The sequence below is a fragment of the Carcharodon carcharias genome, chromosome 5 (assembly GCF_017639515.1).
Source record: "Carcharodon carcharias isolate sCarCar2 chromosome 5, sCarCar2.pri, whole genome shotgun sequence".
Lineage (NCBI taxonomy): Eukaryota > Metazoa > Chordata > Chondrichthyes > Lamniformes > Lamnidae > Carcharodon > Carcharodon carcharias.
This window is the reverse complement of record NC_054471.1, coordinates 44282319-44309485: the sequence shown is the minus strand read 5'-3', so window position 1 is coordinate 44309485 and position 27167 is coordinate 44282319. Positions and strand designations below refer to the sequence as shown.

Below are 27167 nucleotides of genomic sequence, written 5' to 3'. Positions count from 1 at the left end.
GTTATCTCCACCTATCACTGGCCCTCTATCCAGCTCTTCTTGTCCCCCGCCCTTAAACCAACTTATATTTCACCCCTTTTCTATTTTTCCTTAGTTCTGTTGAAGAGTCATGCGGACTTGAAACGTTAACTGTGTTTCTCTCCACAGATGCTGCCTGACCTGCTGAGTTTTTCCAGGTATTTTTGTTTTTGTTATGTAACTTGGTGCAACTGATTTGCAGCTTCCACAATTTTCCTCCCATAGTTCCTGGATAGAAATTTGTTCATGCCACCAATCAGGGAGCTGTCCTCCACACCCACATTCTGCATGTGTGCTTCAGATGCATGAAGCTCTACACTGGGAACACAAAAGACTGAAATTTAGCCTGCAGGGCTGGGAACATTCAGTGTAATCAACAGGCAGATTATGTGGACTAAAACTGGAAGTTTCATGTGCACATTGGTCTGTACACTTCAGGATTAAAACAATAAAGAATGATTTTCACACTTGCTGCCAAGGTCATTTTTTGAAACCTTTTACACTTAACATTGTTAAAACTGAAACTTTTACACAGGGCAAATAAAGAAAGCCTTTCCAAATTATATATCTGCAGAACATTTCAGATATGCAGCAAAATGAAAAAAGTCCCAATTAAAAGTACAGGTTTAAGAACATAGAAACAGTCACATGATACTGAATAGTGCTTGAAGAGTTAACTGATTAATGGTGTATGTGTATGATTTAAACATTTTTTAAGCTGTATGCCTAGAAAATAGAATTCCAACATTTAGATCTTAGGACAAGCAACAGGAAACCCTGCCACTGCATCAAAAAGTGCTCTAAGAACAGTGAACGCATTTCACCTGCTCCTTAATTGAAGAATTCAACTGCTGAGTTCAATGTTATTTTCTTGCTTTTCAAAAGATATTTACACACAACTTCACAGAAATGATTTTGACTGGAACCTTCCCAGTGGCATTGGTAATTGAAAACTTCCAGACAGTCAGAACATTATTTTGTGAACATTTTTTTCTCTAATAATTTTCACTATATAATGCCAGTTTATACTTCTGAATACAAGAAAATTTACATGCATCAGGCAAGTTCACTGGGTTCCTCTCATTGGAACCTTCTACCGTAATATTGCTGAAGGCTTTCCTTTGAAGTCCTTTCTGCCAGCAGTGCTGATCAGTACCTGTGGGACTGGTGTGAATACTGAGAGCTCTGCTGAGTTGAAGAAGAATATCCTGTAGTGCTCTGGGACTGGGAAGAACCCTGTACATTGCTTTGGTAACCCAGACGTGTGCCAGAGTGCTGCAAACAAACAGAAATGTAAGGTCAATACAACTAGTTTTACCACAGCTGGTTGACATTCGAGTGAAGAATCAAATGGTTAATTTCCCAGGTTTATTAGAATATGCTCTGCCAGTTGAAGTACTCCTATAATAAAGGCAAAATACTACGCATGCTGCAAGTCTGAAACAAAAACAAAAAGTGCTGGAAAAACTCAGCAGGTCTGACAGCATCTGTGGAGAGAAAGACAGAGTTAAAGTTTCGAGTCTGTATGACTCTTCTTGAATTCCGAAGACTCGAAATGTTAACTCTGCCTTTCTCTCCACAGATGCTGTCAGACCTGCTGAGTTTTTCCAGCACTTTTGGTGTTCTTGAAGTACTCCTATGTTCAATGGGAGAGGGGAATCAACAATATGTTCAGTTTGAGGGTCCACAATAGCAGGAACAGAGAAATAGATTCATATATAATTCACCATTCTAAGGATTAAAGTAAAGTCCATTAGTTATTTATAGTATTGCCGAATAGTGACTGGGACCATTCAGCTGTCCATAACTTGCATTGCTGTATCTAAATATAGGGAAGTGAACACAGTTACAGATTCAAAGTGGTAGATTTTCCAACTATCTCTAAGGCACTGTTATATTAGATTTAGCAATGAGCTAGATTTAGTTAACAGCCTAATGGTGCATGAACATTGATTTAGTTCAACCTCGTTTTGAACAGGAGAAATGTGAAACAGTTACAAAGATTCTAGATTTACGTAAGGCTGATTTCAATGCGATGAGACAGGGCCAAATCGACTCAGATTTGCACAAAGTGAGGTAGAGGGTGGGAAGGAGGATATTTTACCTGCTGGCCACAATGGCAGCTTTTCACACCGTATCGTTCCAATCCCCCACCTTGTTAATTTTTGTTTAATCATTTACAGGATGTGGGCTTCGCTGGCTGGGCCAGCATTTATTGCCCATCTCTAATTGCCTTTGAGAAGATGGTGGTGAGCTGCCTTCTTGAACCGCTATGGTTCATATGGTGTAGTTACACCTACAGTACTGTTAGGGAGGGAGTTCCATGATTTTGACCCAGCGACAGTGAAGGAACGGTGATATATTTCCAAGTCAGGATGGTGAGTGACTTGAAGGGGAACTTCCAGGTGGTGATGTTCCCATCTACCTGCTGACCTTGTTCTTCTAGATGGTAGTGGTCGTGGGTTTGGGAGGTGCTGTCTAAGGGGCCTTGGTGAGTTTCTGCAGTGCATCTTGTAGATGGTACACACTGCTGCTTCTGTGCGTCGGTGATGGAGGGAGTGAATGTTTATGGATGGGATGCCAATCAAGTGGGCTGCTTTATCCTGGATGGTATCAAGCTTCTTGAACGTTATTGGAGCTGCACTCATCCAGGCAAGTGGACAGTATCCCATCACACTCCAGATTTGTGCCTTGTAGATGATGGACAGACTTTGGGGAGTCAGGAGGTGAGCTATTCGCTGCATGATTCCTAGCCTCTGACCTGTTCTTGCAGCCACTTTATGTGACCAGTTGAGTTCAGTTTCTGGTCAATTATAACCCCTAGGATGTTGATAGTGGGGGATTCAGCGATGGTAATGCCACTGAATGTCAAGAGGTGAAGGTTGGACTCTCTCTTGTTGGAGATGGTCATTGCCTGGCACTTGTGTGGTGCGAATGTTACTTGTCACTTGTCAGCCAAAGCCTGAATATTGTCCAGGTCTTGCTGCATTTGGACATGGTCTGCTTCAGTATCTGAGGAGCCGTGAATGGTGCTTAACATCGTGCAATCATCAGTGAACGTCCCCACTTCTGACCTTATGATGGAAGGAAGGTCATTGATGAAGCAGCTGAAGATGGTTGGGCCTAGGACACTACCCTGAGGAACTCTTGCAGTGATGTCCTGGACCTGGGATGACTGACCTCCAACAACCACAACCATCTTCCTTTGTGCTAGGTGTGGCTCCAACCAGCAAAGAGTTTTACCCCTGATTGCAGCTGACTCCAGTTTTGCTAGGGCTCCTTGATGCCACAGACGGTCAAATGCTGCCTTGATGTCAAGGGCGGTCACTCTCACCTCACCTCGGGAGTTCTTTTGTCCATGTTTGAGCCAAGGCTGTAATGAGGTCAGGTGGTGAGTGGCCCAAGCGGAACCCAAACAGAGTGTCAGTGAGCAGGTTGTTGCTAAGCAAGTGCCAGACATTTACAGGACTTACCTTTTCCACATTGCTGGGTAGATGCCAGTGTTGTAACTGTACTGGAACGGCTTGGCTAGAGGCATGGCCAGCTCTGGAACACAAGTCTTTTGTAGTATTGCCGGAATATTGTCAGGGCCCATAGCCTTTGCAGTATCCCGTGTCTTCAGCCGTTTCTTGATATCACATGGAGTGAATCAAATTGGCTGAAGGCTGTCATCTGTGATGCTGGGGACCTCCTGAGGAGGCCAAAATGGATCATCCACTCGGCACCTCTGGCTGAAGACTGTTGTGAATGCTTCAGCCTAATCTTTTGCACTGATGTGCTGGGCTCTCCCATCATTGAGGATGGGGATATTTGTGGAGCCTCCTCCACCAGTGAGTTGTTTAATTGTCTACCACCATTCACGGTTGGATGTGGCAGAACTGCAGAGCTTAGATCTGATCCGTTGGTTGTAGGATCGCTTAGCTCTGTCTATCACTTGCTGCTTATGCTGCTTGGCATGCTAGTAGTCCTGTGTTGTAGTTTCACCAGTTTGATACCTCATTTTAAGGTATGCCTGATGCTACTCCTGGCATGCCCTCCTGCACTCTTCATTGAACCAGGGTTGATCCCCTGGCTTAGTAGCAGTGGTAGAGTGGGGGGTATGCTGGGCCATGAGATTACAGATTGTGTTTGAGTACAATTCTGCTACTGCTGATGGCCTACAGCACCTCATGGTTGCCCAGTCTTGAGTTGCTCAATCTGTTCAAAATCTATTCCATTTGGCACGGTGGTAGTGCCACACGACACGATGGAGAGTGCCCTCAATGTTAAGACAGGACTTCATCTCCACAAGATCTATGTGGTGGTCACTTTTACTGATAATGTCATGGACAGATGCATCTGTGGCAGGCAGGTTGGTGAGGATGGGGTCAAGCATGTTTTCCTCTTGTTGGTTCCCTCATCACCTGCTGCAGACCCAGTCTAGCAGCTATGTCCTTTAGGACTCAGCCAGCTTGGTCTGTAGTGGTGCTACGGAGCCACTCTTGGTAATGGTCATTGAACTCCCATGTCCAGAGTACATTCTGCTCCCTTGCCACCCTCAGTGCTTCCTGCAAGTGGTGTTCAACATGGAGGAGCACTGATTCATCAGCTGAGGGGGAACGGTACATGGTAATCAGCAGAGGGTTTCCTTGTCCATATTTAACCTGATGCCATGAGACTTCATGGGGTCCAGAGCTGATGTGGAGGACTCCCAGGGCAACTCCTTCCTGAATGTATACCACCTCTGCTGGGTCTGCCCTGCCAGTGAGACAGGACATGCCTAGGGATAGTGATGATGATACCTTGGACATTATCTGTGAGGTATGATTCCATGAGTATGACGATGTCAGGCTGTTGCTTGCCTAGTCTGTGAGACAGCTTTCCAATTTTGGCATGAGCCCCAGACGTTAGTAAGGGAGACCATATGGAAAATCATCTAGTATTCAGAGATTGATGTATTTTATAGGAGATTTGAGGTTTTTTTTTAAAAAAGCAGTGAACAGGGAATTCAGAATTGGAGTATTTGTTTGGTTATTAGTGGTTCAAATGGGATTGACTTTTGTCTGCTTCAAATGACACCTGACTTGATTAGTGTATTTTCAAGGGCTGACATTTTACTCTCGATATCAATCAAACTCAAAACTGTCAACACAATTTGAATCTAAAAATAAATCAAGGACTTGTGGAACCAGCTTTTTTTTAACATTAACAGAAACCAAAATATAACCAAATAGCTTCAAAGAAATTCCAACAGTCAGCTGATTTTTCAAACTCCATTTGTTTTGCTCAGTTTTATAAAGATGAGTAATTGTACTTACAAAAATGGAGGTCTGCGACCATACAGAATTTACTAGACTAAAGTGGAGATAAGAACATCAAATTTAGGTGTTCCTCATGAAGCAGTGTCCATTTTTGGGTGACCATGCCAGTGAAACAAGTTGGGAAGTTCTTCTTCATTAAAGAGTTAATGGCCGTAATTTTCCCAGCCACATTGGGGTGGCTTTGGAGGTGGGAAGCGTGGAAATTCTGATCAAAGTGCATTGGGTCAGCTCATTGACTTATTCTCGCCTCTTTGCACTTTTCCTGGATGTGAGATCCCAGCGGCAACATCTACCCTCCCGTCAATGGTGAGTAGCTAATTAGGGTATTTTAAAGGGTAATTAGACCATACTCTGGCACAGGGATGGGGAGACGGTGATGTTGTGGTAATGTCACTGGACCAGTGATCCAGAGGACACAAAAACCCAGAGGACACAAAAACAAAAAATGCTGGAAAAACTCAGCAGGTCTGACAGCATCTGTGGAGAGAAAGACAGAGTTAACGTTTCGAGTCCGTATGATTCTTCTTCAGACCCTTCTCCACTTTACTCTAGTAATCCGGAGGCCCAGGCTAACGCCACTGGGGGCATAGGTTCAAATCCCACTACAATAGCTGGTGGAATTTAAATTCAATTAATAAAATGTGCAATATAAAGCTGGTTCAGTAACGGTGATCATGGCAACAATCATCGATTGTCGTAAAAAGCCATCTGGTTCACTAATTAATACCCTTTAAAGAAGGAAATTTGCAATCCTTACCTGGTCTGGCATATATGTAACTCCAGACCACACCAATGTGCTTGACTCTGAAATGAAGCCACTGATTTCAAGGGAAATTAGGGGTGGGCAACAAATACTGGCTTTGCCAGCGACACCCATATCCCATAAAGGAAAAAAAAAGCAATGACATTTTCCCAACAGCACACAGGGCCCCCTGGTGTGTCAGGAGCCCTGCAAAGTATCAGGGGTAACTTCAGTCAGGAGGTGGAGTGACATCACATGATTTTGCTGATTTATGCATAAGAAAGCAGAAAGGTTGTATGCAGCCCATACGCAGCATTTTAGAGCTGTTTTCCCTGCACGCTGATCCCTGAGATGATTCAGGCTGTTATTTACAGGGCACCATTTGAACCTTTAGGTGAGCACCTCCATTTTGCGGTGCCCTCACACCCTCTGTGTGCCTGAGCAGCGCTCACTTTTCCACTGGGGCTGTGCAACGGCCCTCCATTTGGCCCCTCCATTAGCCCTCCTGCATCCCTAATTGGATGCTGGAGGCAGCCGACTAATTGGTCACCTCCCATAAAACTAAGCCAGCTACTGAAACATGCTGGTGCCCACAGGAAAATTCACCCCATACAAACATGTGGCTCAGTTGGGTGCACTCTTGCCTTTATGTCATAAGGCTACTGCAAGAACATGCAACAGTCCCATCCCCAGAAGAACATGTGAAACATAAGAATGTGTGCCAATTGCAACAAATAATATACAGACCCCACCCCCAGGGAACTGGAGAAAATCTTCTTTTGGAAGCTCAGTCAGCTCAAACTACCACATTAGCTCCCATTCCCTCGACCCAGAAAAGAACAGCAGCTATCGAGTGAAGAGAAATGACACAAACAAAATGTCACCACACCCAACTAATTCCCCAGAAACCAAGACAAATAAAGGTGCCTTAACCTATCACTGCTCCCATAGCATATTCCAGAAGGCAGGATTTATCAATGCACTATTCCCACAAGCACTGTACAATAACACATGTATGGGGGGGTGGGGGGAATTAAGTCAACAGTGTGCCCTTCCTGACAGTGTAACTGGTAGTGTGCACCACTCTGCTCTCTGGCTTTGTCCCATTTTCCACAAGATTATGATTAAAATTGAAAGCGCCAATGGTGTGTCCAGGGCACATGTGTGATCACATGGCGGGGGAAGCTTTTCAGTGGTCTAATCTATCAACAACTGACAATGCAGCAGGCATGGGCAAGTTACAAAAGAGCCTCCTGGACCAACAGGGAGGTGCTTCACCATGGCCACAACATTCCTGCATAACTCCATTGCCATTAACATAGGACTTTAGAGCACAAAGGTGGCATGGATGTTTTTCAAAATTAAATTTTGCTTGTGAATATTTCACATTACATTGGCTTCACTTTATTCATGTTGGCATCATCGTTATCTGTTGAAACTAGCTTAGTCAGAGACCTAAATGTACTGGCTTGCTGCATGGTTGGCACACACTGATGGATACATTCCCTTCAATGTGGAAGAAACAATGTTGTGTTTTTTTTGTTCACACTTTATCGAATGCTCATATTAGTGTCCAGTGTTATACTGGCCACTCTGTGAGACATGGCTGAACTTGCAAGCTCAGTTAGTCCTCATTCTATACATTGTAAAGGACATTGCCCGAGATCAATCCCAACAGGGATAATTGAAATGATGTAAGGGAACTCAAAGCCCCACAAGAACTCTACCAGCCAACACCCTGAGATGGACACAAATTTGGACAACGCCCTTTAGGCCTCTCATTTTCTTGCCTTGACCTATGGTTCCCCCACCCCCCTCTGCTGCCCCCCAACCACATCCAGGATGCCAGGCCCTTACCACTTCACAACTCCATGCCTCCGACCCCATCCCCTGTCCCTCTTCCACTTCCCCAATCCCATTCCACAACACACTACTGACACCCTTGCCTGTAGCCAGCCTCCATGCAAGCTGCCATTCTCCTGCTCCCCTCCCTTATGCCGGAATTGGGTGGCCCACAAGATTCTCATATGCTGCTGACTTTATCCTGAAGGTAGGGCGCAATTAAAAAATGTTTCATGCTAATGAGTATTCATTGTCATGCAAATGTATTACAAGTATCAACTCACCACAGGCAAGTGTGAAACTCAACACATCACAAACATGCCGCTGACTTTATCTTTGTATCTCAACCCGCTGTTGGGAAGTTGCGATTTCACAACCTGCCTAATTAAGTCATCCCATAATTCCCGTCTTGCGGACTCCATAAAACTCCCCCTATATTCTCCAGTTTCTCCAGGGTAGTTGAGCCATACTGACCAAGGATCTTGAAAGATTAATCTGTGGTCTATGCTGAGTTAGCTCTTAGATGAGATGGGATAGGGTCAATGCTATTGGAAGATTGCCAATCCACAGGCTCCTTTAAAATATTTTAATGATGGACTCATCTCCTGAGAGTGTGTTGGTCACATGTGTATTCCCCCTCCACCCCACTTCATAATCTGCCTCCTTTAAAACCAGAACTGTGCGGAGTGGAGAAAAGGTTTCCATTTTTAATTTTTTTTAACCGTGACACACCTTATATTAATATGGAAACCTTCTAGAATGCCTCAATAAGGATCTTGTGTGCATGAATCACTGAGTGATAATTACACTGCATACCCTAAATTGATGTTGTGATGAGACTGTCAGACTCATGCTTCAAAGAGCAATTCGTGTCACATCTTGACAGAAGAACTAAAATTTGGCAAATTGAATACACAGCCTGTAGTGACACATTCTATATCAAAATTTGTAACAGAATTGGTAGATAAGGGTAATGCAGTAGATGAAATAGGCTAAAAATCCTTTTGCCCTGTTTTTGCATGCATACTACACAATCTACCCACGCCGATCTTTTAAGGGTGGGTAGCACACCAATTTGGTGCTACTAGCTTATTAGCATGATCATAGCAAAGGGCCAAGTTGTTTGCGTCTTTTTCATTCTTTCGACGACCTCCATGATCCATGGGGATGCCAAACAGTGTAGCTGAGAGCATGTGCCGCAGGCAGCCTGCTCTTCTTCAAAGCTGGCTGTTCCTCTTACAGGGACGCTGGACTAAATAGTGTTGCTGGAATTTGACACATAGAAAATGGTTGAGGGAGGAGGCTGAATTTTCCTGGCCTATGGAGACAGGTTGAGAGGCCAGAAGGCTGGCAATATAGCAGGGGAAGGCTTTGAGCAGGGAGCCCTAGATCTTCCCAACAGCATGGCATTTGCCAGTGGTTGACAATTCAGTGGCTTGGCCACTCAATGGTAGCCAGTTGAGCGACTTAAGGGCCCAAATGAAGGCACTTCCCACCTGTGCACATAAAGAGAATCCCCCACCACATGGAGGAGATTGTCAGGTAAATCCTAGCGGCTTTCCAGTGGGTTCCTGGGGACCCTCCCTGATAAGACACTCCATAGCTTCCCTTGGCAGCGATAACTGCAGGAGTGGCAACAGCGATATTGGTGTACCATGACTCAACCTCCCACCCCCACCACTCCCCGAGGCCTCCCTGCCCAACCCTGGCTTCCTGACAAAAACCCATCTGATTTTTGAAAGTGCTTTGCCATTGAGGCACTTTCATCTTGCAGCCACAGCCTCAGCAGTGGCCAGTGTTAGCAGGGGTGTTGTCAAGGCTGCTGATCTGGAGCCCTCTGATTGGGCTGGCTGCTCTCATGGATGGGCTGCCATCCTCAATTGGACGACAGCCTTGTAATTGACTGCCAATTGCAAGATGCCATTCTAAGAACCCACCGCCAAATGGAGCAGGGTCCACTCCCGCTTTGGGCTTCGGTGGAGGGACTTGACCTACAGCAAAAAAATTCAGTCCAGGGTTTCAGGTAGATAGGTGCAACAATAGAGGCATTAGTGGTGGTCATGGGCATGGTTCCAAAAGGCGCTAGGAGGCCTCAAGGACTACACTTAGTAGGAAGTGGGAATTGGTGGCCAGAGAGGTCAATTCCCAGTGAATGCATCTTCACATGACATCTATCTCCCTTCACATCATCAATCCCTCAAGCTGCTCAATGCACCACACCACCATTACTCATCCAGTAACAATCCCTAGCACTCAGGATTCATGCCTAAGATCCAGATACCCCAAATAAACCTCATATCTACCAATGCTGCCAGCCTCACATCCATGTTTCGTCCCTCTATATACCTCCAGCAGTGACAGTGCCTGTGATATCATCAGTCTACTCTTGTTCATCAGCAAAGCAATGGGAGCTGCTGTCAACAGTGCTATCAACTGGCACATACTCACCAATAGCCTGCTCACTGATGCTTAATTTGGGTTCCACTTGGGCCACTAAGCTTGAGACCTCATTACAGCCTTGGTCCAAATATGGACAAGAAAACTGAATTCCAGAGATGAGCCGTGAGTAACTGCCTTTTACAGTAAGACAGCATTTGACTAAGCGTGGCATCATGGAGCCATAGTAAAATTGAAGTCAATGGGAATCAGGGGAAAACACTCCACTGGCTGCAGTCATACCTAGCACATACGAACATATGAATTAGGAGTAGGAGTAGGCCACTTGGCCCCTCGAGCCTGCTCCGCCATTCAATAAGATCATGGCTGATCTAATTGTAACCTTATCTCCACATTCCCGCCTACCCACGTTAACCTTTCACCCACTTGCTTATCAAGATTCTATCTACCTCTGCCTTAAAAACATTCAAAGGCTCTGTTTCCACTGTGTTTTGAGGTAGAAAGTCCCAAAGACTCACGACCTTCGAGAAAAAAAGTTTCTCCTCATTTCTGTCTTAAATGGGCGACCCCTTATTTTTAAACAGTGATCCCTAGTTCTAGATGCTCCCACGAAGAGCAAATATTCTCTCTAAATCCACCCTGTCAAGGCCCTTCAGGATCTTAAAGGTTTCAATCAGGTCACCTCTTAATCTTCTAAACTCCAGTGGATACAAGCCGAGCCTGTCCAACCTTTCCTCATAATGCAACTCGCCCATTCCAGGTATTAGTCTAGTAAACTTTCTCTGAACTGCTTCTAACGCACTTACATCCTTCCTTAAATAAGGAGAGCAATACCGTACACGGTACTCCAGATGTGGTCTCACCAATGTCAACTGAAACATAACCTCCCTACTTTTGTATTCCATCCTCTTCGCAATAAATGATAACATTCTATTATCAGAAAATTTAGCAACTATACCTACAGTTCCTTCATCCGAGTCATTTGTATAAATTGTAAAAATTTGAGGCCCCAGCGGTGATCCCTGTGGCACATCACTCGTCACATCCTGCCAACCAGAAAAAGACCCATTTTTGCCAACTTTATTTTTCTTGTTAGCTAGCCAATCTTCTATCTATGCCAATATGGCCAATAAGCATAAAGGAAGATGGTTATACTTGTTGGAGATCAATCATCTCAGCAGAAGGACATCACTGCAGAAGTTCCTCAGGGTAGTGTCCTCGGCCCAACCATCTTCAGCTGTTTCATTAATGACCTTCCTTCCATCATAAGGTCAGAAGTGGAGATGTTTGCTGATGATTGCACAATGTTCAATACCATTAGCAACTCGATAGATATGGAAGCCGTCTGAATCCATATGCAGCAAGACCTGAACAACTTTCAGGCTTGGGCTGCTAAGTGGCTCATAACATTCATGCCACCCAAGAAACAGGCCATAACCATTTCCAGCAAGAGAGAATCTAACCATCTCCCCATGACATTCAATGGCATTATCATCGTTAAATTCCCCACCATCAACATTCTGGAGGTGGGTGGGGGTGGGTCACTATTGACCAAACACTTAACCGGACCAGCAATATAAGTACTGTGGCTACAAGAGCAAATCAGAGGCTAGGAATTCCGTGGTAAGTAATTCACCTCCTGACTCCCCAAAGCCTGTCCACCTTCTACAAGACACAAGTCAGGAGTGTGATGGAACACTCCCCATTTGCCTCAATGAGTGCAGCTCCAACAACATTCAAGAACACCAACAGCATCCAGGATAAAGCAACCTGCTTTGATTGGCACCACAGCCACCACCATAAACGTAATATATGCTGCTGCCACTATGTGCAATGTACAAAACGACACACAGCAGCAATTCACCAAGGCTCCTTCTACACACCTTCCAGGTCCATGACCTCTACCACCTATAAGAATAAAGACAGCAGGCTTACAGAAACACCACCACCGGCAACATCCCCTCCAGGTCACACACCATCCTGACTTGGAACTATATTACTGCTCCTTCACTGTTGCTGGGTCAAAATCCTGGATCTCCCTCCCTAAAAGCACTGTACGTACACCACATAGACTGCAGTGTTTCAAGAAGATGGCTCACCACCACCTAATCAAGGGCAGTTAGGGATGGGCAATATATGCTGACATTGCCAGCAATGCTCACATCCCATAAATTATTAAAAATAAAGATTTAATATGTTCCTGCTTTACGCTCCTTCTCAACTCCAGCACACCTTCACCCTGCTATCTGGCATGCTGAGTGACTTGCTGATGGTGTGAATATATACCTCTTGTTTCCCACCCCACTGCTGCCCCTTCCCTCACATCACCCTTCGTCTTCTGATTTCCTGCTTTCTAACTTAGACGAACTGCTGCCTGCCCAGCCACAACAACACACTGAGACAGAGAAACAGCATAGCACTGATGAAAAGGCACCAACACCGAATATCACATTTGTAACCAGCAGCTCAGATACTGGCACTGCACGTACCTTGGAGACAAGTATAGAGTTGGATCAGCATGTGGTGAGTCATCGGGTACAAGTGGGCTGCAGCTAGGTCAGAGGGAAATTATTCACTTGCCAGCCCACCAGAGGGCCAGGTTACAAAAATGCTCTGCTGTAGAGACTGAGATGAGGGCCTCAATACAGCGGCACAAACAACAGCGCTGACGGGTATGCAAGCTGGGATGCTAGGTACATTGGCTGGTCTGCCAGACAGCCTTCTATTGCTGTCAAGAGCATGGTGGAGGGCACTGCGCAGAGACTGTTCCCTCTGCAGTCTCTTTTTTCCTATCTGACCTGTTGTGCTGCAGACCAAGGAGTATAGCTGCTGCTGCTCCCACATTCTTCCAGGACTATGGGCCAAGGGCTGGAAAATGGGTTTAGTGTAGTCAGATCTTTTTGTTGACTGGTGTGGGCATGATGGGCCGAATGTGCTGTAAACCTCTATCTTTGGTGTGGACAAATCCCCTAATCCTCTGCCCTCCCTGCAAGGATGCAGCAACCCTCTCTGGCAAATCCAGGAACTTACCACAAAGCCTTTAAAAACACTCCAGAATACTTCCAGAAACTCTGAAATAGCAGTTTCTAGAAATTACCGTACCTGCATTTTGGGTGCCTGGCCCATTAAAGAACATTAGTACAGATCCCATCTTGCAACTTAGCACTTGTTGTTTTCAGAGTGACACACAAATTCGTTGCCTGGGCGTGTGTGGTCCAAATTAGGTATCCTGCTGGTTAGGCTGTGTGACATCAGGATAGCACCCCTTCACAGGCTGCCAAAAGAGTGGGTACCCTTCTAAAGAGGGTACACCATGGAAGAAGCAGCTGAGTTCCAGCAAAGCAGCACTAGGCCCCTATGGTATCAACGGGGGTAGTGCTCGGAGATGAAATCCACACCCAAAATATTTGGGTAACTAAAAAGATAAATAACAGTAGTCCAGTAGACACGATAATATTTAGACATAATAGTAACAGAAAATAATCCAGCTAGCCTTTTATAAAGTTTAGAATAACTCTTGTTTTTTTCACTCTGTGCCGCTATTTATAAAGCCAAGGGTCCCAAATGTCTTTTTAACTTGTCCTGAGCCTTCAAATCTTTGCATATCTATATCCCCAGTTCTCTCTGTTGCAGTGATATAATTAAATATCTTGCTAGGCAACTTCAGAGGGCAGATTAGAGTCAACCAAGTTTCCACATATCACAGATAAAAGCAAAAAACTGTGGATGTTGGAAATCCGAAACAAAAACAAAAACAAAAAGATGTCATAGACAAAAGATGTCAAAGATGACCCAGACCTCCCTGTCGCTTGCCATTTCAACACACCATCCTGCTCTCATGCCCACATGTCCGTCCTTGGTCTGCTGCAATGTTCCAGTGAAGCTCAACGCAAACTGGAGGAACAGCACCTCATCTTCCGACTAGGCACTTTACAGCCTTCCGGACTGAATATTGAGTTCAACAATTTTAGATCATGAACTCTCTCCTCCATCCCCACCCCCTTTCCAATCCCCCTTTTCCCAATAATTTATATAGATTTTTCTTTTCCCACCTATTTCCATTATTTTTAAATGTATTTCCGTCCATTGTTTTATCTCTACCTTTAAGGCTATTTCGATCTCTTCCTCCCACCCCACCCCTACTAGGGCTATCTGTACTTTGCTCGTCCTGCTTTCTACCCTTAATGTTACCATTAGCACATTCCTTAGATAATATCACCACCATCAACACCTCTTGGTCCTTTTGTCTATGACATCTTTTGGCAATCTCCACTTATCACTGGCCCTCTATCCAGTTCTATCTGTCTCCTCCACCCCGCACCCCCCCCAACCCTCCCCCAACCAGCTTATATTTCACCTCTCTTCTATTTTTCCTTAGTTCTGGTGAAGAGTCATACGAACTCGAAATGTTAACTGTGTTCCTCTCCGCAGATGCTGTCAGACCTGCTGAGTTTTTCCAGGTATTTCTGTTTTTGTTCCACACATCACAGTTCACTTGCTAAAAAAAGCTAAGTAACGCAAAGAACAATACTGATTACAATAACTCTTAAATAGTGAGCTGTATAGGTAGCATGCTGAGCCTCAAAAAACTCATTACGCCCAAACCTTTTTCAAATGCATTCTGATGTGTGCCTTACAAAGAAAATAACAATACACTGTACACGCATTGTGTCTCAGTCATATTGGGTTGGACTGAATGCAGCCCGTCATGGCGGGAAACATCATATATGGGCCCACATAAGTGTGGGAGAGGCCTTGTGTCAGTCACCCAGTGGCGGCAAAACCTCCTCTGATTAGGTGAGAGGGCGGAAGAGGTTGAAGCAGGATTGCCGGCAGGATGTCAATTAGTTTCATTAATGAGTCATTTGAAACCCATTATCCTTGAGGCCACTGCAATTTAGGGGTGGCTCAGGGATTAAATGGGGGCTGCACAGCTGTCCTGTACCTCAGAAGGCTGCCCAGCAAACCCTGGCGGGGCGGGGGTGGGGGGATCCCTCATAGCCAGGCACTCTGTGCCCAATTGTGGCCGCTGAAAGCTACATCACTGACTTTGCCTCAGAGTCTCTCCCTGCTTTCTCTCATAGTTCCATCCTACCCTCATTCACCTCTGGCCTGGGGTCCCATGAGGACCCTGGGCCTCTGATAGGCATATTGCTTCCAGCTACACTGCTCCCACTGATGCTGGGAGCATGAGGAGCTACCAGCCTGTGATTGGCCAGCAGCTCTTGGCAGGCATGACTTTTGTCACTGGGGACCTCAGTCACAGGGAAGGCCCGACTGTGGCCACTTAAGTTCCTGAAAGGCATTTGATTCTGTTGGCCTCCCCCATGTACAGGGCTGGTGCAACAGTATTAGGCACCCTAGGTGAACTTCAGCCTTGTGCATCCCTCCCCACACCCCCATGATGCCACATGACCCATTTAATTACTTAGCAGGGACACTGCATTAACAAACAAGCACACACATTTGCACAAGGACACACACATACAGAGATATGAGAGTCCTTTAGTACCAAGAAATCAGAGCATGCTGCATTTGCAAAAGACTATAATTTCCTTGAGTATGATTCTATGAAGCAAATCCATACGATAAGGGGAATCACTGATCAGCAATGCAATGGACAGGGCACAGGGAATATTGATGAAAGAAGCTATTCAACATCACTTGAAGCTAAGTGGACAACGTTTTTAGCTTCAAATTTTGAAGTCGCTTTTATATTGTGCTAGTGCTGCCAACTGCCAACATGCAGGTCCTTTAGGCCGATGGTATTAGCAGACTGTAAAAACAGTTTAAATACACCCTATGTGAATAATGCCTTTAGTTTTCCTTAGTCTCACTTTTAAACTACCAATATTAACAGATCAGATAGGAATCTGAAATCTAAACATTAATAAGAATAATGACTAAAGTCACTGATAACTTATTCAGTAACTGATAGTTTAAAGTAATAGTTCAAATTGAGGCACAATGCAGGCACTGAGTCCATGTGGAGAGTTGCTTCAACATTAACAAGAGGACCCATTCCAAGAACAAGTACTTCTATACTGGGCGAAGATTTTGCTGTAGCTGCCAATTGCAACACTGCTGCACAACAGGGGTAAGTTTCCCAAGGAGCAGAGGGACCAAGAGCAAAATGGCAAAGTCCTCACTTCAGCCACTGCCATTGGCAGCCTGGCAGCGGGACAGGGCAAGCTGAAAGTCTCCTGGGCCCAGCCAGAGTTGTGAGTGGAGGAAGAGCGAGTGCGGGAGAGAGAGAGCTGCTCCTCCAGTCACAGATTCTGTCTCTCCCGTGCTTGCTGTTCAACTCCTCCAATCATGGATTCCCTCTCTGTCGCTTTTACTGCTCCTCTATATACAGATTCTTTGGTTGGAGAAGCAGCAGCTGCTCCTCCAATCACAATCCTGCAGTCAGTTCCAGTGTTCAGCAACTGTCAATTTAATGTTAATTCTGTTTTTTGTTACAAAAACCTGACAGACCTTCGGGCAGCTGCATGGCTCGTTGGCTGGCTTTAAATAAAAAATTGGAACGGTCAGTTCCGTTTTCTTTTTGAAAAGCTGGCAGTTTTTTGCTGTCCCCCAAATTTGTCACCCTAGGCAATTGCCAAGTTTGCCTGGTGGATTGTACTGGCCCTGCCCATGTAAATGGCAGGGGTCCCAGTTGATTGTCCAACCAGGGGGCGAAAGTCCAATTGGCCTGACAAAATCCTGGCCGTTAGGACAATGGTAATCTGGGAGCAATGATCAAGTAGTCAATTACTGTAAAAATTAAAAACATATAAATTAAACAAATTAAGTTATGCTAAATTTAAATCCAAGAACTCAAAGGAATTAGACTTCGACAGGCTTGTACTTTTTGTCCATTAGAGATGGTTTGCATTTCACTGTTATAACTTGTGAATATATCTCCTTACTCACTTAACAGAAACTTTTAAGGCACAAAAGATTAGTCTGTCTAAGAGGTAGTAACAAAAGTAAACTATCAAACAAACAAACCACAGCAAAGCTTCTTTCATAAACAGGTCAAGATAGCATTATGTGTTCAGGTGCTCTATGCTGATCTGCAGTTAGCACTGAACCAGAAGTACTTTAAACGAAAGATTAGATAATAATTTGAAATAACAGTAGTATTAAGTAACTAAAAATGTCCAAGTTTGAATACAAATCAATATGAAACAATCTATTTTGTCTCCTGTACTCCCTTGTGTTTGCTCAGTGCCCTTGAGTGAAAACTCAGTTTAAATGAGCTTTCAAATGTAACTGGGATATTGTTTTTTACTGTCAAAAGTATCTTACTTTTCCTTAAACCAGCAGGTTAAGCTACAGTACAATTCCACAAGTACCACCATCCACCTGGCCAGTTTCCATTTGAAAGTCTGGATGGTGAATGTGGGAAGGAAGGAATGGGCAATCCTGCCCTCATCCAATGCCTACAAGGAATGCTTTCAGGAAGTGTGGTAATCTGAGGTGTAATACACCTTTAAGAGAATGTGAGTGGATTGACCATGTGCTGTGAGACCCAATAGCTGTGTAGCGTGGGCTACCATGTTAATATTAGTCTAGAGTGGGGCCTGGCTGGAGAAGCACACATCATGTTAGTGCTCTGTTTGTGTAAAAAAATAGCATGTGCTTCACTTCATATTGGTCTCTGCGTCTGCAGTGTATTGTAATCAACTTGCCTGCTGACAGGTAAGTGTGCAACCGGTTCGTGAGCAAAGCAACCCCATCGTAAAACATAACAGGAAGGGTTATTGGAAAGTTACCAAGAATCAGAGGTGAGAGCGAGACTTTACTTGGTGAGTGGCAGGAAAGAGCGAGGACAGAATGGGATATAGACAGCGCCAGAGAGAGCGAGACTTCTCTTGCTGAGCGTTGGGGAAGAGAAAGGACAGAGCAGGGTATGGAGAACTAGCTAGAAGCCAGTCCGTAGGTTCAGAGCCGCGTTTGGAAAAAAAATCGAGGTGTAACTTCACAGAGAAGCAGGTAGCTGATTCAGAATATTTTCTCTTTTTATCTTATCTAAGCTACTGAATTTCAAGCGGAGTAAGTAGAACATTAAGTGAAATAATAAGAACATAAGCACAAGCAGGATTGGAGCCATTAACAAAAATTAAACTAAGAAAACAATTAAGTAAACACAATAAAGATGGCAGGACAGGTGATGTATTGCATCTGCAGTAAGTGGGAGCTAGTGGATACCAAAGTGATCCATGGCAACCACATCTGCAGGAGGTATCTACCATTCAAGGAACTTTGGCTTAGAGTGAATGTGCTAGAGGCTGAGTTTCGGACACTGTGATGCATCAGGGAAGGGGAAAGTTAGCTGGAAAGTTTGTTCCAGAAGGGAGTCACACCCCTTAGGATGGGATATTCTGATCTGATCCATGGTCAGGGACAGGGGAGTGTGGCTGCGAGTGAGGCAGGTATGGAGATCAAGAAATAGAAGTGGAGGAGCCTCAGCTTTTGTAATTATCCAACAGGTTCAAGGTTACTGTAGCTTCTATGGATGATAGCGAGGGCTGAAGGGTGGATCAGTGATCTGACCATGGCATGTGGTACAGGGAACCATTAAAGTGGGGGGAGTAAATAGGTAGTAGGGGACAGTATAGTCAAGGGGGTAGATACAGTTCTCTGCGAGTGAGAGGAAGAGTTCAGGAGGTTGTATTGCCTGCCCAATGCCAGGGTTTGGGACATTTGCTTGGGCTGGAGAAGAACTTGCAGTGGGAGAGGGAGGATCCAGTTGTGCTTCACCAGTGCACCAACAACATAGATGGAACTAGGAAAGATTTCCTTTTAGGGATTATGAGCAGCTAGGGGCTAAATTAAGAAGCAGAACCACAAAGGTAATGGTGTCTGGATTTCTACCTGAGCCATGAGCGAATTGGTGTAGGGTAAATTAGATTAAAGAGTTGAATGCTTGGGTCAAAAATTGATGTGGGAAAATGGGTTTCGATTCATGGGGCCTTGGCACCAGTACCGGGGAAAATGGGAGCTTTACTGTTGGGAACAAAAATACCTGGAAAAACTCAGGTCTGGCAGCATCTGCGGAGAGGAGCACAGTTAATGTTTCAAGTCCAAATGACCCTTCAACAGAACTAAGTAAAAATAGAAGAGAGGTGAAATATAAGGTGGTTTAAGGGGGTTGGGACAAATAGAGCTGGATAAATGGCCAGTGATAGGTGGAGATAACCAAAAGATGTCACAGACAAAAGGACAAAGAGGTGTTGAAGGTGGTGATATTATCTAAGAAATGTGCTAATTAAGGGTAGAAAGTAGGACGAGCAAGGTACAGATAGCCCTAGTGGGGGTGGGGTGAAGGAATTGAAAAAGGCTAAAAGGTAGAGATAAAACAATGGATGGAAATACATTTAAAAATAATGGAAATAGGTGGGAAAAGAAAAATCTATATAAATTATTGGGGGAAAAAAGGGGGGAAATCGGAAAGGGGGTGAGGATGGAGGAGAGAGTTCATGATCTAAAATTGTTGAACTCAATATTCAGACCAGAAGGCTGTAAAGTGCCTAGTCAGAAGATGAGGTGCTGTTCCTCCAGTTTGCGTTGAGCTTCACTGGAACATTGCAGCAGACCAAGGACGGACATGTGGGCATGAGAGCAGACATGTGTTGAAATGGCAAGCAACAGGGAGGTCTGGGTCATCTTTGACATCTTTTGTCTATGACATCTTTTTGTTTTTGTTTTTGTTTCGGATTTCCAACACCCGCAGTTTTTTTGCTTTTATCTGTGATATGTGGAAACTTGGTTGACTCTAATCTGCCCTCTGAAGTTGCCTAGCAAGATATTCAATTATATCACTGCAACAGAGAGAACTGGGGATATAGGTATGCAAAGCTTTGAAGCATCAGGACAAGTTAAAAAGACATTTGGGATCCTTGGCTTTATAAATAGTGGCACAATGCAGCAGGCCAAGGACGGACATGTGGGCATGAGAGCAGGGTGGAGTGTTGAAATGGCAAGCGACAGGGAGGTCTGGGTAATGCTTGCGGATAGACCGATGGTGTTCTGCAAAGCGGTCACCCAGTCTGCATTTGGTCTCTCTAATGTAGAGGAAACCACATTGGGAGCAACGAATGCAGTAGACTAAATTGAGGGAAGTGCAAGTGAAATGCTGCTTCACTTGAAAGGATGTTTGGGCCCTTGGACGGTGAGGAGAGGGGAAGTGAAGGGGCAGGTGTTACACCTTCTGCGGTTGCATGGGAAGGTGCTGTGGGAAGGGGTTGAGGTGTAGGGGGTGGTGGAAGAGTGGACCAGGATGTCCTGGAGGGAACGATCCCTGCGGAATGCTGCCGGGGGGGGGGGGGGGGGGGTGAAGGGTGGATGTGTTTGGTGGTGGCATCATGCTGGAGTTGGCGGAAATGGTGGAGGATGATCCTTTGAATGTGGAGGCTGGTGGGGTGATAAGTGAGGACAAGGGGGACCCTATCATGTTTCTGTGAGGGAGAGGAAGGTGTGAGGGCGGATGCGCAGTAGATGGGCTGGACACGGTTGAGGGCCCTGTCAACCACCATGGGTGGAAAACCTCGGTGAAGGAAGAAAACCTCAACCCCCCTCCCACGGCACCTTCCCATGCAACTGCAGAAGGTGTAACACCTGCCCCTTCACTGCCCCTCTCCTCACCGTCCAAGGGCCCAAACACTCCTTTCAGGTGAAGCAGCATTTCACTTGCACTTCCCTCAATTTAGTCTATGCATTCGTTGCTCCCAATGCAGTTTCCTCTACATTGGAGAGACCAAACGCAGACTGGGTGACCGCTTTGCGGAACCTCCCTGTCGACCTCCCTGTCGCTTGCTATTTCAACACTCCACTCTGCTCTCATGCCCACATGTCCGTCCTTGGTCTGCTGCATTGTTCCAGTGAAGCTCAACGCAAACTGGAGGAACAGCACCTCATCTTCCGACTAGGCACTTTACAGCCTTCCGGTCTGAATATTGAGTTCAACAATTTTAGATCATGAACTCTCTCTTCCATCCCCACCCACTTTCTGATTTCCACCCTTTTTTCCCAATAATTTATATAGATTTTTCTTCTCACACCTACTTCCATTAATTTTAAATGTATTTCCATCCATTGTTTTATCTCTATCTTTTAGCCTTTTTCAATTCCTTCACCCCACCCCATCCCTACTAGGGCTATCTGTACCTTGCTCGTCCTGCTTTCTACCCTTAATTAGCACATTCCTTAGATAATATCACCACCTTCAACACCTCTTTATCCTTTAGTCTGTGACATCTTTTGGTTATCTCCACCTATCACTGGCCATTTATCCAGCTCTACTTGTCCCACCCCCCCCCTTAAATCAGCTTATATTTCACCTCTCTTCTATTTTTACTTAGTTCTGTTGAAGGGTCATTTGGACTCGAAATGTTAACTGTGTTCCTCTCCGCAGATGCTGCCAGACTTGCTGAGTTTTTCCAGGTATTTTTGTTTTTGTTTTGGATTTCCAGCATCCGCAGTTTTTTGCTTTTATCTATACTGTTGGGACTTTCTTCACCTGCAACATGCTGGGATCAGTGTTCTGACAAGTCATATGACCAGGGTGGTAGAGAAAGCTTTAAACTAAATAGTGGGGGGAGGGATCACCTGAGGGGAGACCTGGCAAATTAAAGAGCAAAGGTGTCATTAAAGCAGGGTAACGATAACAGAGTTGTAGCGGGAAGGGACAGCGCATACAAACTTAAGATTGCACCAGTGTATAAGACCAGAGTTTGCAATAATAAAAGGACAGAATTAAAAGCTCTGTATCTGAAAGTGCGCAGCACTCATAACAAAATGGATGAATTGATGGCACCAATAGAAATACATATGCATGACCTGACAGCCATTTTAGAGATGTGGTTGCAGACTAACCAAGGCTGGGACTTAAATATTCAAGGGTATTTGACATTATGGAAGGACAGGAAGCTAGTTAATTAAGTAGGACATGAGTGCAATAGTGAGAGATTATCTTAGTTCAGAAGATCAAGACGTAGAATCAGTTTGGCTAGAGATAAGAAATAACAAAGCCAGGAAGTCACTTGTGGGAGTAGTTTATAGGTCCCCTAACAGTGGGTGGAATTGTCTGTGCCCATTGATGCCAGGCAAGTTCGGTGGCGTGAGCAGACAATATGGTGAGAAGGCCAAAAATTGGTTTCACGACGTCATGAAACCGGTTAGTGATTGTCCGCTCAGCCTGTCGATGGCGGGCCACATTCCCCGCATTCATTAGACATTGGGAACCTCATTGTAATACATCAGCATATCATTATAAGGCCTGCCCACCAGAATCAATTCCGCCCCCCCCCGGCCTTTGCTGGATCGTCCACCCACATCAGGAGGAAAACACGCTGATGTAGAACACATCTTGACAACTGTGACATGCAGAAGTTGGGACTTATTGCTAGGGCCTTGCTCACATCGTGGACATCCGAGGAGCAGAAGATGCTGGAGACTGACAGCAATGGGATCCTGGAGGCAAGTCCACGACATGCTGGGTTGATTCTCATGGACATGGCTCTGCTGTGAAGCAGCTCACAGAAGTTGGAAAGTCACCATTGATGCTCACAACGAGGAGGATCGATTGGGAGAGGAAAAAGTGTTGGTAGGGGGCACAAATGAAGGTGTCGGGGGGCTGAGGTTGAGCGGTAGGGGAATGAAGGTGTTGGGGGGTGAGGTTGGGGGGGGTAAGGAGTACAGGTGGAGGAGGGGGTAACAGGGAAGAAGATGGCAACTGGGGAGGTAGGTGTATGGGGGTGGGTGGAAGGTGTAGGGGAAGGTGTTCGGAGGGGGAGAGGAGTCCAGTGGGAGGAAGGAGTGCGGGGTGGGGCACGGAAGTAAGGGTGGAGGAAGAAGTAAGGCTAGAGGAAGGAGTTGGGAAAGGGGGAGGAGTAAAGCTGAAGAAGTGAGGGTGTCTGAGGGTAATCAGCAGGAGATTGGTTTCCTTGTCCATGTTTGACCTGATGCCATGAGACTTCCTGAGAGTCCGTAGTCAATGCTGAGGACACTCAGGGCAACTCCATCCAGACTGTATACCACTGTACCGTCACCTCTGCTGGGTCTGTCCTGCCGGTGGAACAGAACATACCCAAGGATGGTGATGGTGGTGGTGGAGTTTGGGACATTTCTGTGAGACAGCTTTCCCAGTTTCGGCACTAGTCCCCAGATGTTAGTAAGAAGGACTTTGCAGGGTCGACAGGAAGCTGAGTTTGCCGTTGTCGTTTCCAGTGCCTCGGTCGATGCCTGGTGTCCCATTTGGTTCCATTCCTTTATTGTGACTTTGTGGCGGTTTGTTACAACTGAGTGGCTTGGTAGGTCATTTCAGAGGGCATTTAAGAGTCAACCACATTGCTGTGGATCTGGAGTCACATGTAGGCCAGACCAGGTAAGGGCGGCAGATTTCCTTCCCTAAAGGGGATTAGTGAACCAGATGGGTTTTTACAACAATCGACAATAGTTTCATGGTCATCATTAGACTTTTAATTCCAGATTTTTATTGAATTCAAATTCCATTATCTGCTATGGCAGGATTTGAACCCAGGTCCCCAGAGCATTTCCCTGGGTTTCTGGATTACTAGTCCAATGACAATACCACTATCCCATCACCTTCCCCTTTGCTGGAGGCTGTTTGGAGAGGTGACGGGGGGAGTGGGGGGGGGGGGGGCGTGTGGTTTGTGTGGGAGGTTATGTAACATAGGCTTCTGGCTTATTGAACAAGTTAACATTGCCTTGCTGAGCTGAATAGCTCAGTCTGCTCTTTATCATCTGACTAGCAGCCTCACAGACAAGGAGCTCTGCCCAGGTGGAACGCCTGGCCCCATCTACACTGCTTCTGATGGAAATTCTGTACTCTCACCTACAAGACTGATTCATCTCTGCATGCCTATTTCATAATGTGAAGTCAGCACCATCAGAAAAATGAATTCTGCAACATTGGTTTTCAGCCCACTGAACTTCATGAAGGAATACCCCATTAGACTTTGATTCTGGACTCTGGCACCCATGTGAAACAATATTTATTTTCTCTGGTCTCTGTACTGTAAAACCTTCTACCCTCTACCCCTCTATTACTGTATGAATGCGAGGGGGTGACGTTGTCACCCTCCTTTCCACATTTTGAGTGTGTGCAAATAAACTAACCCTTTAAGTTCATCCTATCTTGAGTTTGCTGTGGGGTTATTAATAGCAAATTGGATCACACCAAATCCGAGGAGTTGGAAAATACCAATAAAGAGGGAAACAAACCAAAACACCTTTCTGTTTACGGATGGGTGGTGAGAGGAGAAATTTGCGCTGTTTAAATTAATCCACCCTCCAGTCCATAACAGAAATTAGGAGCTCAAACCCAGGATCACCCATTTGAATTTGACCAGAGTCCAAGTTTAAGACACGAGCCAAATCTGATATAAAATAGACAATTGGAAGCCAAAAGGAAAAACCTGATGGTGAGAATGAGTTTTAAAACACAGTAAGTTACCACAGCAAATTCCTTTTCCCTAACACTAAAAAATGGCAACTTTTGATGCCCAGAGGTGGTTCAAACGAGGAGACCTGAATGGCGAAACATTAGCATTCCTTATCACAGGGCAACTGAGACCTGTAGCTAGGGAGATACAGTTACAATTACCCAGTAAAGTAAAGAGAAGCAAACTGATCCAGCTGTTGGTAAAACACTTGGATCTCACGTATCCGACTGAGCAGGTAGAAGAAGAGCCCAAAAATGGCTCCTAATCCCCTCCCCTATCCGAATTAGAGCTGGGAAAGCTCATAATGCAGCTAGAATTTAAGGAGAGAAAAAAAAGAGAGAAAAAGAGGGGCTCAGAAGAAAGAAAGAGAGGCTCGGGAGAAAGAAAGAGAGAGAGAAAAGGAGAGAGAAAGACAGAGATCAGGAGAACTGGAAAGGGAAAGAGAATTCCAGCTCCAAGAAGTGGAAATGGAGCTAGTAGCTCAAAGGGAACGAGAAAGAGAGAGAGTGCGAGAGAGAGAGAGAGAGAAAGCGAGAGAGAGATGAGTCCATGAATTGTGAGCAGACCAAGGCTGCCATCCTAAGTGCCTACAAGTTAGACCTGGAGACATATCGCCAGCAATTCTGGAATGCTCGTAAGAAGCCCACACAAACCTACATCGAGTTTGAATGGTTGAAGGAAATCGCATTTGATCGATGGATATGGTCCTTAAAGATCCCATGCACCAATGAGGGATTCCCTGAGTTGATATTGATAGAAGAATTTAAAAACTGCTTACCCTCCAGCCTGAGGACACACTTGGATGGTCAGAGAATCCTCACAGCTCTGGATACAGCTGTAACAGCAGAAAGCTATTATCTCACCCAGGCAGACCCTTTCCAAGCCATTCCCATGAACATTGGAAAGATAAGCCGGGTGACCTAGATAGGAAAGACCCCCCACCCAGAAAAGAAAGCACAAAATAAGGTGCGAGAAGATCTCCCACAGCCTGAAAGGAGAATGCTTGGAAAATGGTGCGTTCCTATTGTAAAAAACATAGGCCATTCCAGACCTGAGTGCAGGAAATTGTGAAGAAAGCCTGTAGGTCTAATAGGGCTCCACATGAGCAGACACCAGAAGGATGTCCCAATGGGTAGTGTGGCAGGGCAGGCAGGGATCCTCTGGAAAGCATTGCACTATGTGTGTCTGAGCTGGACAAACTCCCAGAGAGCTTCCGGAGTTTTGTCCTTTCAGGAACAGTGTCCCCCTACTCGTTCCAAAATGTGAGCAAGTCCATTGTACTGCTTCCGGCCACTGGGACCACTCAGTCCTTAATGCCGGAATGAACCTAAACCTACCCACCTAGTCCTCCCTGAAGGCTAAAGTTCATTCAGTGGAGTGGGAGGAGCATCTGTGTCCCCCCCACCGCCTCCATAGGGTTTACTCGGAGTGTGACCTTGTTTCAGGGCCTGTTACACTGGGAACTGTCCCTGAACTACTGCTAACAGGGATCAATTTCCTCCTTAGAAACAATTTGGCTGGCAGCAAGTGTTAGCCAGTGAAGGAAAAGAGGCCAACGTCAAGCAGTAGAAATCTGTAGGAGTGCAGAAGGCTGGGGAATGTTCAGAGGCCCAAATGGGTGAAATAAAACCCTTAACCATTGAGCGAGAGCTCCTTGAATGTAACAAGGCCAAAACCAGGCCAAGGAGGTCCAGGAAGGGCCAACAGAATGTAAAACAGACTTACAGAATATCCTAGAATTAAACAGAGAAGTCCCAGAGCCAGGAAAGATGCCCCACGTAGTCGAAAAGACTGAAGGAAGGCAAATTATTAAACCAGGAAAGGGAAAAGTTAAGGAATTGTTGGAAGTATGGCTGGCAGAAACCTTCTTTCCAAATTTAATAGGGGCCCAGGGAGTCCCCAACCAGATGAGCAAATAGGGAGTGAGATGCATCACCCAGGTGAAAAGCCATGAGGGAGCACAGCCAGAGCTGCACCTCCACTTAAGGGCAGAAGTGTTCCAGAGGACAGAGAACAAGTTAGGATAGCGCCCACTCCCAAGCTAAAGGCCCAGCTAGGAAGCCAATGACTGTCTTTGTCGACAGCTTTATAGCAAATTTGAATGGGGGCCAGGAAAGTTCCCAAACCGACCCCGAAAGAATTAGGGTGATGCCTCACTTAGTTGAAAAGCCACAGGGAGGTACAGTGGGAGCTGACCATCCACCAGAGGGCAGCAATAATCCAAAATACATGGCCAGAATTTTGACATCGGTATGCGGGGGCAGGCCCGGCACGCTGACACGTGACACGATGCGTGGTGATGTCGGGCGTGCGTCCCGACGTCAGCGCATGTCATTTAGATATTAGCAGGTGGCTGTGCACCCGCCAAACTGTCAACGGCCTATTAAAGCCATTAAAAGCCCAATTAAACTACTT

The 27167-nt window shown here is 45.5% G+C and overlaps 1 protein-coding gene and 1 long non-coding RNA gene across 3 annotated transcripts in view; one reads left to right on the top strand and one right to left on the bottom strand.

Moving 5' to 3' along the window:
• cdk19 (cyclin-dependent kinase 19) overlaps positions 1–27167 on the bottom strand; it is a 269271-nt gene that overhangs the window by 12523 nt on the left and 229581 nt on the right. For both annotated transcript variants that reach the window (XM_041187628.1, XM_041187629.1), the window contains one exon: positions 1175–1293. In XM_041187628.1, coding sequence (XP_041043562.1) covers positions 1175–1293 — 119 coding nt within the window. The remainder of the gene's footprint in view (positions 1–1174; positions 1294–27167) is intronic.
• Positions 1–27167, top strand: part of LOC121277878 — a 58960-nt gene that overhangs the window by 18008 nt on the left and 13785 nt on the right. The gene's annotated exons all lie outside the window — the stretch shown is intronic.